Source organism: Rhinopithecus roxellana, chromosome 20 (assembly GCF_007565055.1).
Source record: "Rhinopithecus roxellana isolate Shanxi Qingling chromosome 20, ASM756505v1, whole genome shotgun sequence".
Classification (NCBI taxonomy): Eukaryota; Metazoa; Chordata; class Mammalia; order Primates; family Cercopithecidae; genus Rhinopithecus; species Rhinopithecus roxellana.
The window spans coordinates 75,969,024-75,987,869 of NC_044568.1; the positions used below are offsets into that span (position 1 = coordinate 75,969,024).

At 43.5% G+C, this 18,846-nt stretch overlaps 1 protein-coding gene across 2 annotated transcripts in view; it reads right to left on the reverse strand.

Moving 5' to 3' along the window:
* Positions 1–216: 216 nt before the first annotated feature.
* Positions 217–18,846, reverse strand: part of TMEM114 (transmembrane protein 114) — a 62,521-nt gene continuing 43,891 nt past the window's right edge. The window contains exon 4 of one of the 2 annotated variants that reach the window (XM_010383647.1): positions 217–346. In XM_010383647.1, coding sequence (XP_010381949.1) covers positions 267–346 — 80 coding nt within the window. In that variant the 3' untranslated portion in view covers positions 217–266. Of the gene's footprint in view, positions 347–10,942; positions 11,201–18,846 lie in introns of those variants that run through there. The other variant, XM_010383649.1, reaches the window with a different exon arrangement.

The window sequence follows — 18,846 nt, forward strand, 5'->3', positions numbered from 1 at the left end:
TGGCAAAAATTGATTATGGGAGCTTTGGGAGCAGCCCCTAGTGTATTAAGTGTCTTGATGACAAACAGCAATATATTATTTGTGAGATTTTACTTGATGAAATTGTCTTGTGCGTTAACGGTGCTTTGCCTCAGTTATTGCTGATTTTGCCATCTCAGAAATTGACATGGGGGTTGAACTTACCATGTTATGACTGACAAAAACAAGACTATCCAATTGTTCTGATAGAGCCAATATTTATTTTGTATCATGATCAAGATGAGAGTTCATGTTTTCACCTTCTGGCATAATTGTAACTTTCCTGAGGCCTCCCCAGAAGCAGAAGCTGCTCTGCTTCCTAAACAGCCTATACAGCCTGCAGAACTGTGAGACAATTAAACGTCTTTTTTTTATAAATTACCCAGTCTCAAGTATTTCTTTACAGCAATGCAAGAGCAGATGGTTACACCCTCCAATCTAGCCACAGCAAAATAATGCCCACCCATCCCCTGGTCTACCAGAAAAGTTAATGAGTATGAGTCAAGTTGGTGGTTTCTCTCCAACCCATGAACATTTTCCTGCCACCAACACTTTAAACTTTGAACATGAAAACATGCTAAGTAGGCCGGGCACAGTGGCTCATGCCTGTAATCGCAGCACTTTGGGAGGCCAAGACAGGTGGATTACCTGAGGTCAGGAGTTCAAGACCAGCCTGGCCAACATGGTGAAACCCCAACTCTACTAAACATACCAAAATTAGCCCAGTATGGTGGTCATACCTGTAGTCCCAGGTACTCCGGAGGTTGAGGCAGGAGAATCCCTTGAACTGGAAGGTGGGGGTTGAAGTGAGCCAAGATCACGCCACTGCACTCCATCCAGCCTAGGCAACAGAATGAAACTATGTCTCAGTAAATAAATAAATAAATATTTCCTCACTGCTCAACTCATGGGCCCTCACAGCTCCTAAGCTCATAAAGCCATGAGATCTTCTCTCCAGGGAAGGGAGACAGCAGGGGAAAGTTGAAAAGCCCCAGCTTTGGTGTCAGGGACAGCCAAATTCAAATCCTGCCTCTGCCTGTTAGTGTCTGTGTGCTTTGAGGCTCATTGTTTACCTGAACCTCAGTCCTCTTCTCTGTGAGATGAGCATAACATGGACAGTTCCCCGTGGGTTTGCTGTGAGCACAAAATAAGATAACAACTGCAAAGCCCAAACAAGATTTCTAGTTGTAAGATTTTTTTTTTTTAATCATGGAATTTTGCGTGTTTTTAGCCAGACTGCATTGAGACTGTACTCTGTGCCTGTACTAAGCCCCTTTCTTGTGCTGTGTCTTTTTATTGTCACATGGGACCACTGAGGGTGGTAGTTTTGGGCCCCACTTTACAGAAAAGGAAACTATGCTCAGGGAGGTTTAGTAACTTGTCCAAAACCACACAGCTGCAAACAGCTAACTAAACAGCATCTGATTGTAAATCCACACCATGACTCTGTCTCCCCCCCAATACGAGGTGCGGAGTGTGGGGTCTGTGAGCTATTTGCAAGTTATTATTTCCCCCTCATCACCTAGACTGGGTCTCCAGTTTCCTGATAGTTTGTTCTTGTTTGTTTGTTTTTTTGTTTGTTTGTTTTAGACAAGGTCTCCCTGTATTGCCCAGGCTGGAGTGCAGTGGCGTGATAGCTCACTGCAACCTCTGCCTCCCAGGCTCAACTTTATTCTCCCATCTCAGCTTCCTGAGTAGCTGGGATCACAGGCACATGGCACCATGCCCAGCTAAGTTTTGGTAGAGATGGGGTTTCGCCATGTTGCCCAGGCTAGCCTTGAACTCCTGGGCTCAAGCGATCTGCCTGTCTTGGCCTCCCAAAGTGCTAGAACTCATGGTTTGAGCCACCATTCCAGAACTAGTTTCCTGATAGTTTCTGATATGAATTTGTTCACCCAAAATGCACACACACACACACACACACACACACACACTCTTTCTCTTTTGAAGGAATTCGTAAGTTCTGATAAAGGAGGAAGATGCATCTCACGTCACCCCGCTGCCCCACTCTGCTGCAGAAGACGTAACCTGGCTCATGCACCATGCTGTTCTAGTTAATAGGCACGAACACTCTGTCACCCCTTCTGACCTGCTCCCCCAAACACAGACAGTTCTCTCAAAGCATCCAATCACACCCTTCCTCAACCTCTCACACCAAGGGGGAGCATCTCCTGGAAGCCAGAGTTGAGGAGGGGGGCATGCTTTCACCAAGAGGAGCGCAACAGGCTTTTGACAGATCAGAGGGAATGACTCTCTCTTTCTCTTCACTCTGTTAACATAATGAGACGATAACCTGCTATTTAAATCGCAGCCGTGGTGGTAAATCTGCATTGTCAGCCTTCAACATGATTTACAAAATAATTTAAAAATGCATGAACTTTCTTCTTTATAAAGCATGAGGGTGCTAAGTTAACTTCTAAATATTTCATAGCCCAAGGTGAGCTCTTTGCCTTCTGGCCATCACTCACTGAGCACACTCTCTGTGTGTGCTTCTGAAGACACTCCATTACAGAATGTGCAAATCTGCAAGGCACTCTTGGTAGGGGGGATATTTTGCCTCTGGTCATTTGAATAATGCTATTGTTTGCCATCTTCCTGGAAAATGGCTGCTGCAGGAATCCCTGGCAGACTCTAGATCTTGTCTATTTCGTTACAGCTAACACAGGACTATTGACTTTGAAGGTCTTTCCTGCAGAGTGGGAAAGGCACTCTCAGAAGCTTTAGAGAATTGTTTGGAGAAGGGCTTTAGAGAATTGTTTGGAGAAGACAGCAAAATCCTCAGCATCTTGGTTACCTGGAAGAGACTGCAGCTGGCTAGGGTGAGAAGCAAGGATGACCAAAAATCCTCCATCAATATGGGAAGAGAACAGCTAGACTTGGATGAAGGTTATTTCTCTCTTATCGCTAGCTTTCCACTCAAGGCTAGGATTATGTGTGCATCCCTGGAGCTAAAAGTTGAGTACTTCTATTCCAAAATGATTCTGACCAGGACTCCCCAAAGCCATCTGAGACTATTGGCCTTGAGTCAGAGCTCTCTCACGTGCAGTTAACCCATTAGTGGAATTGGCTCCTCCTTGTTTCTGGAAGCAGCAAAGTGGCAGGTGTATAACTAGCAGGGACATTTGTTGAAGAGAATTGAATATCACATGAAGAAGTAGACAGGGAGTGTTTCTATGACTGTGGTCCTCAGATTAGCAGCATCAGTGTCATCTGGGTTGTTTGTTCAAATGCTGATTCCCAGGTCCCCCTTTGGATGAACTGAATTGGAATAGGTAGGCAGAGGCACCCAGGAACCTACATTCATAATTAGCTTCATTGGTGTTTCTCATGCACAGTAAAATTTGAGAACCACTGGGCTTACTGGTAGTTCTGAATCCTAGCTGAACACTGGAATTCTTAAAAGAAAACTTAAAAAAAAAAAAAAAAAAAAAAGTCCTGATGTCTCAAGTCGCACCCCCAGAAAGTCTGATTTCATTGACAGTGTTTCTCGGGCATGGAGAGAGTTTTCAAATCTCCCCTAGGTGATTCTGAGGTGCAGCCAAGGTTGACCACCACTAAGCTAGAAGAATTTTAGGCTCCTGGATTTCTATGTATTAGTTTTTGCACTCAACCTGAAATTCTCTAAGTGATGGAATGCGCACCACTTCACTAGGTAGTTCCTTCTTTGACTGATGGTTCTAATTGCGAAACCTTATTTTTTCAACTGAACTGAAATTTTACTCCATACCAATGCTATTTCATGGTCCCAGTTGCCTTGAGATCAAGTCATCCCAATTAATAAACTGTACAGTTGAAATTTGCGTTAGCTTTTTCCTGCTACATCCTTTTTTCACCTCCAGTTTCTCACCTCCTTCCCACCCTCTAATCTCACCTGATGGCCAGTGCCCTAATCTCTCTGCCTCCATGAAAACCCGCTCTCAGCAAAGTATCTGAGATGAGTCGATTGCTCACTGCCATGATGGAGTCATTTGAGGGGGTGAGTATTGCAGAGACCTGGCTCTACCTGGATCTATCCCTGTGGGACCTTGGACATGACCTTTCACTCTCTGGGTCTCAGGGTTCCCATCTCTAGAGCTAGTGGGACTAGTCTAGATTCGTTCTTAAAACTCTTTCAGTTCCCATAATCTAATCTGGGAAGGACTAGACTGGGAAGCATAAGAGTAATAGCTAATGTAGCCAATAGAAAGAGAATGAGAGAGAGGAAAGAAAGGAAGGAGAGAGAAAGGAGGACAACAAGGGAGAGAGGAAGGAGAGAAAGAAAGTAGGAAGGAAGGAAGAAGGGAAGGTGGGAGGGATGAAGGAAGGGAGGGGAATGTAGTTAACCAATAAAGGAGGATGGGAGGGAGGGAGGGAGAGAATTAGGATTGGGGAGGAAGTTTGGAAAAGAAGGAGGGGCCGGGCATGGTGGCTCACGCCTATAATCCCAGCACTTTGGGAGGCCGAGTCAGATGCATTGCTTGAAGCCGGGAGTTCAAGACCAACCTGGTCAACATGGAGAAATACCCATCTCTACTAAAAATGCAAATATTAGCAGGGTGTGGTGGCATACACCTATAATCCCAGCTACTCAGGAGGCTGAGGCAGGAGAATGGCTTGAACTGGGAGGTGGAGCTTGCAGTGAGCTGAGATCGCGCCACTGCACTGTAGCCTGGGCAGCAGAGCGAGACTCTGTCTCAAAAGAAAAGGACAGAGGGAAGAAGGAAGGCGGGGAGGGAGGAGTGAGGAAGGAAGGGCAGCCCATTGCAGCCTTTTGAAAACTTTCTAATGCATTAAGCAAAATATTTTGAAAATGTAGACAACAACACTACTCTTTATATAGTTACTTATTACACAGTGCTAGTGTGCTGTTTGAATCACAAATTGCATGCTAATGGCCTAATTCATAAACCACTGACATTCTTTATGAGTCCTTAGCATTCAGAAATGAAGAATTTCTGTTCAAAATATAATTTGCATTGCAAAATTCAATAATTTAGTTTCTCATATTCATTAATGCCTAAAACCACAACACATAACTTATCCCATTCCAACCCCCTCCTTAGGACACTGGAAAAAGAAGTGTTTCAGCTGGGAAATCAAGTACTGCTTTTTATGGCCACGTTTGAAACTGCTGTGAGAGTCATCACAAGGGAAGCCATGTTGGTTTTCCTCAAGGAGTGGGCACTGAAGGATTCTGCCACAACAAGATAACAGAGGTAGAAGGGCCTCTTGCACCCATGCAGAAGTTTATTTAACCTTCCCAGTCTCAGGAACTCCATCTGAGACCAAAGTTCCTGCTGAAAGAGATGTGTGATTTTTGGTGCACTCATCCATAGAAAACTCAATGAAGTGACCAGTGTAACAATCAAGGTAACCATTGAATAATTCATGGGACACCCAGTTGAATAGTCTGTGGAATCCTCAATGAAATGACCAATGTAACAGTCAACAGAATAGTCCATGGAAAAGTTGAATAGTCTGTGAAGCACTCAGAGGGATTGTCAATCAGATATTTAATGGAAAGGGCTGTAGAATTCTTTATGAACTAGAAATGAGGAACATTCCCTTGGCAGATACCTCTACTATGAGATAGGGAACCTATCTCATGTAGATGAGAAGTAAAGTTGAATTCATAGCAGCTCTAGCTGTTTTTGCGTCTAGCTGTTTTGTGGCTCAGGTGCCCCTAGTAAGGTCTTTTGTGGTACTACCTGGGGTTCAGCTCCAACACACCAATCTTGATTTGATGGGTTTTAATTAGAATGTGCTAGTATAAATTTTTCTTTTGAAACAATGCATAGGCTGCTCAGAACCCAGATCCTAGTACTGAGACAATAAAATTGAAGGAACATAACTCCTGGAGTCAAAAGTCCTGCATTTTAATTTTCGCTCTGCCGCTGGCCCTCTGTGTAAACTTGTCTAAGCCACATCCTCTCTCTGGGACTTATAAATAGGAAGCTTGGATGTCGTGATCTCTAAAAATTCTTTTGACACTAAAACCTCTAGGAGTTCTGAATCTGACCCTAGTATCATAATCAAAATTGGACACCAGTCACTCCTGTCTGGGTGTGTTTGCCTCCCAGAGCTGCTGTCCAAGGCCATCAAAGGTGAAAGGACAGACACCTTACTAGAATGTAAAGGGATCCATTAAAAAGAACCACGTGCCTCATTTAGTGCTATATTCCAGGTGCTCAACATACAATCTGCGTATCATTAGTGCTCAAGAAATATTCATTCATTCAACAGATGTCTTCTGTGCACTGACATGGTGACGAGCTACATTCTAAGCAGTAGGGATACCATGATGAACAACATAAATAAAGTCCCTACCTTCATGGAACTTACATTGGACTGGAAGAGACAGATAACCAATAAGTAAAGCACACATACACAAAGCAAACAAGTTTGAATAGTGATGAGAGCTGATAAGATAAAGTAATTGATAGAGAATGGTTGAGATGAAGGGATTACCTTAGATTAGTTCAATAATATATCCTCTGACATTTGATAGAACGTTTGAGTTGAGACCTGGATGACATCAAGAAGCCAGCCCTGGGAAGATCCCAAGGCAGAGTATTCTGGGAAGAGAGAGGAGCAAGTGTCAAGGTTCTGGAGCAGAAACATGCTTTGTGAGTTCAGGGAAGATGGGCCAAGGCCTGTGTGGATGGAGTATTGTGAGGGGTGATGAATGCGTGAGGTGGTTATGGTTCATGTCAGAGCCTTAGGTACATGGTCAGGAGTTAGAATATTATTCTAAGTGTAATATGAAGCCATGGAATATTTTTTAAAGGTAAATGGCATGATCTGGTCCAGAGCTTTAAAGTACCAAGTGGATGCTTTATGGAAAATTGAATTGTTGAATAAATGGAGTACAAAGTACCAATTGAATGTTACATGGATTATTTCACTGAGGGTTCCACAGACTATTCAACTGAGTGTCCCATTAACTATTCACTTGTTACCTTGAATGTTACATTGGTCACTTCATTGAGTTTTCCATGGACCAGTTTACCGAAAATCACACATCTCTTTCAGCAGGAACTTTGGTCTCATATAGGGTTCCTAAGATTGGGAAGGTTAAATGTGCTCCTTGGAAGAGAGTCATCCTGGGAAAGTGATACCTGTCCAGGAGAAGGACACAGTCAGGCATTTCAGAAAGCAACTCCAGCGTGACTCCTGCTGCTGTGGCATCTGACCACAAAAGCCACCCCTTCTGCCTGGCACCCAGTACCTCTTTGAGAAGCCTGAAAGTGATTCTCGTTTTGAGATTTGCTTCGCTTCTCCCTCCTTCTGTCCCTGCAAAACTCTATCCCTGCAGCCTTGCCATGAGAGCAAGTCATTCATCAGAAAATCTGAAATATTTATTGTGCATATTTTAAAGGCCAAAGTGCTACATCATTGAGCTCTGCCCAGATGGGGACAAGGTTTCGCAGTGTGATGACTGGGATAAGGATGTGCCGGACAAAATTGCAGACAATTAATCTGTGCAAATGTAATTCTTCAAAGGGGACTGGAGGACTCGCTTAAGCACCAAAGACAAACCAGTCCATAATGGCCATCATTAAAATTTAATGCAATTTGCTTATTTGAAAAAAAAAAAGGAATTCTTCATGTCCTTTATAGCTATCACTTATCGTACTCCTACAGGGATAATGTGAGAAGGGGGAGGAGGTGGAGGGTGTAGAATTGCTTTGAGGGCTAATCATGAGCCAAATTCTGGTGGGAGGGTCTCTCCAAGGCAACTACATCCATAGACATCCCTCTTTCCTGTTCCCATCACTACTTTTCCTTTGGCAGTTAAAGGAAAAATAGTAATGAGGTGATACATCAGATGGGATGACACACACAAGTGCTTGGTGGGAGTGCTGAAGGAGAGGTGCTGGTGGAGAGGTGAGCAACATGGTTACTACTGACTTTGAGCAAGTCCTTTGATCCTCAGGACTCTCATTTATAAAATCTACAAATGTACTTGGCACATGGTCAACATTGAATTCACGCAACTATAATCAGGGTTATCATCACTATGGTTGTACTCCTAGATACTGGCTGTGGGCCTTTGGGCAAATCTCCTAAGATTTCCATAAAGCGGAATTATTACTGTATCTTCCCCATTGGGATCTTGGGAAGATTAGACAAAGTAACATGTGCCCAGCACTTAGGTCCCTGTGCAAGTTCAGAGAACAGCTACTCCTGTCATCATCACCTTCTCCATCAGTCTCAGTGACTGACTTTCTCTTTAGGTCAAGACTCGCCTTGGAACTGGGGCTGGTGCTGAGACGCTATGGTGGGGAGTGGTGGTGGAGGGGTGTGAGTGGTGGGAAGTCTCACCATCTGAGTGTCCTCTGTCCCTAGTCTCTGAGTCTCTATGTGTCTCTGTGTCCCCCATCAATAAACAGGGGCATATATTGGAACCACATACTTCATGAGCCTAGTTTTGAAATAAAATGCAGTCATAGATACTAAGGCACCAGGAAGAGTTAAAAAGCTCTATATAAATTTAAGGTGTTGATGGTTATTGTTTATTAAGTAGCGAGGACTTTTTTATTATTATTTTGATTCCTATAGCCCTGAGATAGCAGATAAATCAGAAAAATGTCAAGTCAGAGTGAAACATAGATCTCCAGGAACCAGGGTACAGAGCTTCATCGGGATTTTTTTTTCTTCTTACAATCTTCGCTGAAAGACATTTGAAGGGAAGTTAATAATTGAAACGTAATGAATAATTGCAGTTTGGGGTCCATAGCACAATCATAATTGCCAGTTTATTACTTTTTTAATATATTTGCCAAGTATTAATAATACTGAAATAATGCAAGAAGATCATGGGAAATAAATGAAATACATCATTTGTCAAGGAAAAAGGATTTCCAAACTGTAGGCACTGCTCTTATGAGTTCTGTGATGAATGTGGCATTGCAGCCAATCCTTCATCATGGGAACGTCACCTGCGAATTTTGGTTCCTGCATAATTCTCATCAAGTCAAGTAAAGGTGAAGGTACAGAAGACTCACTGCGTAGGGAGCCCTGCCATCTTTTATGTGCTGCCTGGGGTGTATGGAACACAATGTTGAAGAAAGTCCCAGGGCTGAGAATCATAATATCCAGGTTTTAGCCCTGGCTCTTTGGTTTGATCCTGAACAAGTGTTTTCTCAAGTCCTCGTGGTCAAAGTGAGAGACAAAAGTATCAAAAATGAAGGGGTTGGACAGGGCGCAGTGGCTCATGCCTCAAAGTCCCAGGACTTTGAGAGGGCAAGGCGGGCAGATCACCTGTGGTCAGGAGTTAGAGACTAGCCTGGCCAACATGGCGAAACCCCATCTCTCCTAAAATTACAAAAATCAGCTGGGTGTGGTGGCGTGCACCTGTAATCCCAGCTACTCGGGAGGCTGTGGCAGGAGAATCACTTGAACCCAGGAGGCGGAGGTTGTAGTGAGCCAAGATTGTGCCACTGCACTCCAGCTTGGGTGGCCAAGCGATACTATCTCAAAAAAAAAAAAAAAAAAAAAAAAAAAAAAAAAAAGAAGGGGTTGAAACAGGTCCTGAATCCCAACTCTTTCATCTCTAACAACCCATTTTATTATTTTTAGCCCCCAGGTACTCGTATGTTTTGAAAGCTCTTCATATAATAATTTGTACATAGCTAACTTCACCACACCTTGACGTCTTCTTCGGGAACTTTGAGGGACTGAACATCCTCGTCTCTAAAATGAGAAGGTTGACTTGGATGAAGGCTTGCAACCTCAGTATCTCAACATTAGGGAATAATGACTAGCAATGGGGAGAGTCACAACCAATTCATTACTAAAATCAGCTCAACTAATGAAGTCTTCAAAGACTTGCTAAAGCAAATTAAAGTGAATTCAAAGGTCCGTTGACAAAGCCATTCTTGCTCCCTTAAGTTCAGATACTTATTCTTTTTCTTTTTTGTTGTTGTTTTTTGTTCGTTTTTGTTTGTTTTGGGTTTTTTGCTTCCATGTTTTAATCATGTGCCAGGCATTGAGCTAAGAAAAAGGAGAGGACTCACAGTTGAGGCCCTGGGAATCAGCGCTGTTCATGGTCTAATTATTCACCCTCAGCAGTAGTAAAAGGCAGAGCAGGTGTGAAGGGCACTTGTTTGTTTCAAAACAAAGATAATATTTCATTTGTCATGGCTGCAGGAATCACACATTTTTACTTTTATTAAAAATACAGGCCAAGTGTGGTGGGTCACACCTGTAATCCCATCATTTTGGGAGGCTAAGGTGGGAGGATCATTTGAGCCCAGGAATTGGAGACCAGCCTGGACAACAAGATGAAACCCCATGTCTACAAACAATGTAAGAATTAGCTGACCGTGGTGGTGCATGCCCGTAGTCCCAGCTTCTTGGGAGGCTGAGGCTGGAAGATCGCATGTGCTCAGAAGTTGAAGCTGCAGTGAGCTGTGATTGCATCACTGCACTCCATCCTGGGCAACAAAGTGAGATCCTGTCTCAAAAAACAAAAACAGGCCAGGCATGGTGGCTCACACCTGTAACCCTAGCACTTTGGGAGGCCAAGGCAGGCAGATGACCTGAGGTCAGGAGTTCAAGACCAGTCTGGCCAACATGATGAAACCCCGTCTCTACTAAAAATACAAAAATTAGCCAGGCATGATGGCACATGCCTGTAGTCCCAGCTACTTGGGAGGCTGAGGCAGGAGAATGGCTTGAACCCAGGAGGCAGAGGTTGCAGTGAGCCAAGACCGCACTATTACACTCCTGCCTGGATGACAGAGCGAGACTCCATCTCAAAAAAAAAAACAAAACAGCATATATATATATATATAGATATAGATATAGATATAGATATAGATATAGATATACACACACACACATACACACATACACACACACACATATATATGGTGTGTGTGTGTGTATATATATATATACACACACACACATATATGACAATAAATCTGCCACTGGGATATAATTGATGTTAATATTTTAATAAACATTCTTCCCAATCCATATAGCTATTCACATATACGTGTAGATTCTATTTTTCATAACCATGATAATATCATATGATACCATATGGTGTGAAACTACAGTCTGGTTTTCTCCCCCATTCTGTTTTATACCAGGAACTTCTTTCCATAACAGGAAAGCCCTGCAGAAGTTTTCCATTCTGTTGATTTCCTGTTAATAATTCACCATTGACATCCGTGGAGCTATCAAAAAGCAGCTATAAAAAAGAACAAGAAAGCTTTGTGTGTACTGACATGAACCACCTCCAAGATATGTATAGGCATAAAAGACAAGGTTAGAACACCGTTTACTTTGCTCCCATTTGTGTAAAACAAGAGAGAAAACAAAAATAAAGGTGTCGTGGCAGGGGTGGCGGGGGGCAATATGTAAACATTTTTGCCCTGAGACTGGGTGTGGTGACTTACACCTGTAATCCCAGCACTTTGAGAGGCCAGGGCAGGTAGATTTATTGAGCCCATGAGTTCGAGACCAGCCTGGGCAGCATGGTGACACTCTGTATTTACAAAAAAAAAAAACTTAGCTGGATATGGTGGTGCCTGCCTGTAGTCCCAGCTACTCAGGAGGCTGAGATAGGAGGTTCACTGGAGCCCAGGAAACCGAGGCTGCAGTGAGCCATGATCTTTCCACTGCACTGTAGCCTGGGTGACAGAATAAGATCATATCTCAAAAAAAAAAAAAAAAAGATAAACATATTTGCTCTGGAGGGGAAACCAAATAATTGATGGTGCTGGTTGTGCTGGGAGACAGTGGGCAAACAGAGACCGAAGGGAGGAGAGAGAAGTGTCATCGTGTACTCTATTGTACACGATGTACTCTATTATAGCTCCCGTGGAATTTTAGACCATATGACTGTCTGAACCTAGACAAAGAATGAGTGCGCTGTGGGTTTTTTTTGTTTGTTTGTTTGTTGTTCTTTGTTTTTTGTTTTTTTGAGACGGAGTCTTGCTCTGTCCCCAGGCTGGAGTGCAGTGGCACGATCTCGGCTCAAGCTCTGCCTCTCGGGTTCACGCCATTCTCCTGCCTCAGCCTCCGAGTAACTAGGACTACAGGAGCCCGCCGCCGCACCCGGCTAATTTTTTGTATTTTTAGTTGAGATGGGGTTTCACTGTGTTAGCCAGGATGGTCTCGATCTCCTGACCTCATGATCCGCCCGTCTTGGCCTCCCAAAGTGCTGGGATTACAGGCGTGAGCCACTGCGCCCGGCCATGCTGTGTTTTCAAGTTGTATATACTTCATTGCATATGTGTGTGTATGTATGTATTTTATTTGTATACAGTAGATAAATTTGTGGGATATTTAAATTATATCGTTTATAGTGTACCTATCTGTGTCTTTGAGAAAACAGTTTATCACTGTATCCTCCACCGCTAGTCAAATGCCTGGAATATAAGGAGCTCGATAAATATGTACTCAATAACTTGACGTTTGAATGAATAAATACATTCTGATTATTAAATAGCATACTTGAGAGCTGCAATTTTTTTTAGTTCCACTTTTTTCAGTTTGGGTGTTCGGTCACAATCTGGGCATTGCCATGGAACATGTGATCCACATGAACAACGTCTGCCTTGTGGGCGGTGCTGAATAAATGTTTGAGGATCCCTGGGCCAACTGCCCTCAGGGTGCTTCCAGCTGATATGATCTGGAATTCCAGGATGGGATCTGGAAGACACAAGATTCAGTGGTCCTTTTCCTCTGAGAATGGAATTGAGGGGTGGGAGGTAGGGAAGCTAAAAGCAGAATCCCAACCCAAGACCCACTTACCCAGAACACTTGCCCCTGACCCGAGTGACGGCTTCAGCTCCGCAAAGCCTCCTTCTCTCTCTGACCCTCATCAGACCCGAAGGAGGGCTCTGCCTCCTGCAAGCAGGCTCAGATGCCTGGGCAGATCTTCCCCGCAGCCTCACACCACCCTCTCCTTCCATCCTCCCACGCCCCGACTCCCTTCAGAGGAAAATTACCCCTGAATCTTCACTCTTTCGGATCCCAACCTGGGATTGCAGGTTACACCAGCTGGAAGCACCCTGCGTGCAATTGGCCTGAGGATCCTTAAATATTTATTCCCCACCGCAAACAAGACAGACATTGCTCATATAGGTCACATGTTCCATGGCGATCCCAGATTGTGACAGGAAACCTAAACTAAAAAAGAAAAAAACACGAAAGTAACTTTAAAAAAAATTACAACTCACAAATATGCCATTTATTTTATCATTTTAGTTTTTTAGACAGAGTCTCGCTCTGTTACCCAGGATGGAATGCAGTGGCACAATCTCGGCTCATTGCAACCTCTACCACTCTACCTTTCAGATTCAATCGATTCTCCTGCCTCAGACTCCAGAGTAGCTGGGATGACAGGCAGGTGCCACCATGCCTAGTTGATTTTTGTATTTTTGGTAGAGATGGGGTTTCACCATGTTGGCCAGGCTGGTCTTGAACTCTTGACCTCAGCCTGAAGTGATCTACCGTCCTCAGCCTCCCAAAGTTCTGGGATTACAGGCTTGAGCCGCCACGCTGGGCCACAAATATGGCATTTAATAATCAGAATTTATTTATTCATTCAAACATCAAGTTATTGAGTGCATATTTATCGCACTCCTTATATTCCAGACACTTGGCTGGAGATTAAGGATACAGTGATGAACTATTTTCTCATAAAATAGTTTACAGAAGGAACAGAACAGTCTCAGCTAGAGACAGGAGCTCTGGAGTCCAGCCATCTGTTCGGGAATCCCAGCTAGTCACTCACCTGCTGGGTATCATTACCTCAGCCTCAGTTTCCTCATCTGTGAAATGAGAGTGATGATGATTGCATTGAATTCATCAGATTGTCATAAGTCTCCAAAAAAATAATGCAAGTAAAATATCTGGTATATAGCAAGCACTCCAAAAATCTCAGCTATTATTACTGTTATAATAGCACCCATTTTATCCAAGGTTGGATAGTCAATGAAAGATACAGAAAAAGACGGGGAGACTTGGGCGTTAATAGGAACAGATGAAGTAGAACTGATGAGTCAGGAAGCAGTGAAATTCAATTCACTCATTGAACCAATTTTTATTGACCACTCACTATAGCTCAGCATTCCACTAGGTACTGGGAACCAGTGGTAAGCACAGACGGACATAGTTCCTGTCTTCTTGGAAATTACAGACTGGAGGTAGAGATGGACATAAACCAAGGAATCACAGAAATAACTGCTAACTTTTGACAATGACAATTGTTACAGAAGAGAGATGTAGGATGTTTCAAGAACTGATGAAAGGATTTGATCTAATGAGAGAGATCAGGGCAGGCTTCCCTGGGGAATAATGTTTGAGCTGAGAAGGGACTCAGGTTAAAAGATCAAGCAGCAGGTGCAAAGTCCCTGTGGCAAAGACATACATATGGAACTGAAAGAAGTCCAGAGTTGCCAGAGAGAGGCCGCAATGGGGAGTGTAGACTGAGTTCAGGCTGAGAGCAAAGTCGGGACCAGCCCTATGCAGGGTCTAATAATAATAATGGCCACAAATACGGTAGCAGCAATCGTATATTGATCTCTTGCTGTATGCCAGGCACATTATATCATATCATCTAAACTCATGACAATACCATGAAGTTGGTGCTATTATTTTCTGCATTTTACAAATGGGGAAACAGGCTTGAGGTCATGTGGCTACCAAAGACATGAACCAGTTATGTCTAAGTCAAGACCCCTTGCAGTCTTGGACTCAGAACATCATACAATTTGTCATACAAAGGAGGACAGTCCAGGGGTACATTATTAATAATACTAAGACCACAGACATAACCCAGGACCTCACCAAGCACTACTGGATAATATCTCAGGATTTTTTTAAAAAATGAAAGTACTTTGTAAACAGTGATATCTGTTAAGAACTCAGAGACAATTTATCTGACCATAAGGTTCAGGAAGGGGAAAGATCTCAGTGTAACCAGATCATTTTCTTGAACCAATGCCTCCTTCTGCTACAACACGAAGCTTCGTTCCAGTCCCATCTCTTCAATATATTTGACATTTTGAAAAATAATTGTGTCAGTTTTATTAATGTTTTAAAATACAAATTAAAAATGCGACAAATGAGTGAGAAACAGCAGTCTGTTTTAATGAAAATTTCATATTCTCCATCAATAAATCATAAACTAAAGAGAACTCAACATAAGCCACAATATTCTTTGCCTGTCTGTGTAAGGGGTTACTTGGCAGAGGGTTCCACTTGGGAACTGGGAAGATTCTGGAATGCTGCAGGGCCCAAGAGATCAGGCTGGTGAGGACCAAAGGGGTCCGGCCCCAGTGGGAATGGCTTAGAGAGATGTAACACAGAGGCCCCATATGAACTTTACCTCTAAGGGATCCACCACCCTGCGAGGCAGCTTTCAGAAACCAGAACAGTGTGGTGATCAAGAAAAAGCACCCCGGCCAGGCGCGGTGGCTCACACCCGTAATCCCAGCACTTTGGGAGGCCGAGGTGGGCGGATCACGAAGTCAGGAGATGGAGACCATCCTGGCTAACACGGTGAAACCTCGCCTCTACTAAAAATACAAAAAAGTAGCCGGGTGTGGTGGCAGGAGCCTGTATTCCCAGCTACTCAGGAGGCTGAAGCAGGAGAATGGCGTGAACCCGGGAGGTGGAGGTTGCAGTGAGCTGAGATCGCACCACTGCACTCCAGCCTGGGTGACACAGCGAGACCCGTCTCAAAAATAAGCACCCCAACGTTAGGTTGAAATGCAGCAGAAGCACAGCACTGTGTGCCTGGAGAAGTCATCTGCTATCACCCTCTCTGGTTGAGATGTTGAGGATGATTCAGGGCGGGGGGGGTCCCTTGACCAAGGAGGATGTGAAACCAGGCATCCCTCTACTTTCCCTGCCAAGATTTCTCCAGCTTCAGACTCTGTTCCAACTGTAGGGCTCATTCCCAAACTTTGTGTCTAGAACCTCTACTGAAATGTTCTTTTCCCTGTTCTAACATCTTGCAAGAGATGCCTTATCCTACCTCTGGGTAACAATAAACCAATTCCAACTATTTCACATTTTTAAAGAAACCCAGATAAGGAGATGCAAGGGTCTCCCTGGGTCATCCCAGGTCATTCTAAATTCCCAAGTCTGCTCCTCCAGCACCATCGTGGAAAACTTTCATATTCGATTTCAGGTTTGCAAAGGGTTGGGTCTGACAGAGCTAGACCTGCTTTTCAAAAATTCTAAACATGTAAGAACGATTTGGCAGGGAGTGGTAGGAAATGCAAATTCCTTGGCTTTATAACATTCTAAATATTGATTCTGTGGGTTTGGGGTGGGGGAGGCCAGCAAAGGGGGTAGGAGTGTGCTTTGTACACAAGCAAGCCAGGTGCACTTTCAGAAGCACTACGCTTAATGAGCCTTGGAAGGAACAGGGAAATTGGAGCCTGGGGTTGCTGGGTTCTTTGAGGGAACTGGGATATTTCCAACCAGAATCTTCTCAGTCTCAACTCGCCAATCCTCCCGGCTCTTCCCCACATCCTCCCTCTGCACCAGAGTTTAGCAAATGTAGTCTTCTTAGACCAGATTGAAATGCCAGAATGTATGGAGATTAATCACAGAATAATACAAACTGCCGCTTATCATCTCCCATATATTTGACATAATTACCCTACAAGCAACATGAAAATGTTATACTGTAATAACTCCCAGCCAGGAGAAAAGGCAGCGTTGCTGATAACACGAAAATAGAGAAGAATACAGAACACAGCCCTTCGAAAACTTTTAATTAATTTTTCCCCCTTTCAGCATAATTGATGTCAGTTCAGGCTTCGGTGTTTCCGAAGTGCTTGGCCTCGTAGCGAAGAAACTTAGGATCAGGCAGATTGCCTACAGAGCAAAGCTGGGCCCCAGTGGGGGACTAAGGAGCGACGGCATGAGGAACATTTGTTCATCTTTAAACACATAACTTAGACTATGTCACTTTTTTATTTAAATTATTTTTATAGCTCTCCCTTGCCCTGCCCTGCAGAACCCAAAGACCAAGGTCCTTTGGTGTCACTGGGGATAATTCATGGTGTGGCACTTGCTTGTTACCTTGTCAGTTTCACCTGCTTCCCCTCCCCACCAAGTGCTCTAGTGTGACTGAGTCGCTTGCATCATGCAATGCTGCACCTTGCACCATGCTTCATTCCTCCAAAACTTTACACTTGATGTTCTATCTACCAGGACACCCCTCCACCAAAACTTCATCTGGCCAACCCAACTCATTCTTTAAAACTCAGCTCAGATGTCTTCTCTTCCCCAGAGCCTTCCTTTCTCAATGACAGCCAAGGTTTCTGCCTTGGGCTCCCAGACCCTCCTGACCTTCCTTCTAACATGGACTGTATCACCCTATATTGCATGAATTCACCTGTCTCTCTCCTCCTGTAGAATGTGAACGTATCACTCATTTCTGTAGTCCAAGATCCACACAATGTCTAGGACAGAACATGTGCTGAAAGAATATTTGAAGAATGAACAAATAAATATTCTCTATAGCTACTGGAGTAACCTAACATTTTGTCAATAACATAGGAACCTACACAGTAAATTCCTTGTGTAAAAAACCATGCATTGGCCGGGCGCGGTGGCTCAAGCCTGTAATCCCAGCACTTTGGGAGGCCGAGACGGGTGGATCACGAGGTCAGGAGATCGAGACCATCCGGGCTAATATGGTGAAACCCCGTCTCTACTAAAAAATACAAAAAAAAAAACTAGCCGGGCGAGGTGGCGGGCGCCTGTGGTCCCAGCTGCTCGGGAGGCTGAGGCAGGAGAATGGCATAAACCCGGGAGGCGGAGCTTGTAGTGAGCTGAGATCCGGCCACTGCACTCCAGCCTAGGAGACAAAGCGAGACTCCGTCTCAAAAACAAAAAAAAAAAAAAAAAAAACAAAAAAAAAACCATGCATCTGTCTTCATAAACCACTGTGATTCATTGGTCAAACTGGCTTATGTAATCCAATATTTTCCTTTTGCATAGACTGCCAGGAAGCTCAAAGCTAAATGCCATGATAAACAATAACAACAGTATTAGCCTAGGTTTTGTTTTGGTTGACTGATTTTCTTTTTCCTTCACTGTGATTTTGTTGCTGTTTTTGTTTTCTGTTTCCCATTTACTGACTCATCAGTAGCAAACAACTTTATATAGGCAAACTACAAAGACCAAGTAAAGGATATATGCAAGCCCTCTCATGCTTGCTTTATGTTTTATTTAACAGAAAAGCACACCTTTTGGATAAGTAACAGGTATAATTTGTCTAAGTGGTAAATGAATACTCAACAAATATGTGTTGAGCATTAACTGAGCCAGGCATTAAGCTGGGTCCTGTGCATATACAGAAGAAAACACATGGTCTCCTCACTCAAGGAGTACATTGTTTACTGGGAAGTAAAGGGGGTGATATTTGAGCAGAGTCTTAATGGATATGTAGGAGTTCACTAGTAGAAGAAACAAAACCTGCTGAATTTTAAGAATGTCAAGTGACTTGATATTGCTACAAGATACATGTGAATGAACAGTCAGCAGACAACCAACCTGTTGAGACAAGGAAGGATAGCTCATAAGACACTTAGGAACAGACCTTGTTGATAAGTTTAGACTTTACCCTACAAGCCACTGGTCTATAAATGTTTTACATAGGGGGACCCCTTTTCAGTGTTCATGGTAGTAGTCTCAGTGCAAATCGACTGAGAAAAACACACGACAGCGAAAGGCATAGTAAGTTCAGTGATGCACTTAAATTAATTTGTACTTTGTTCAACCCAATCGAATTTACAGACATTTGAAAAATAGCTGCACCCAGCAAAACATACACTGCTCCCCTCAGAGATATGAATAAAATAT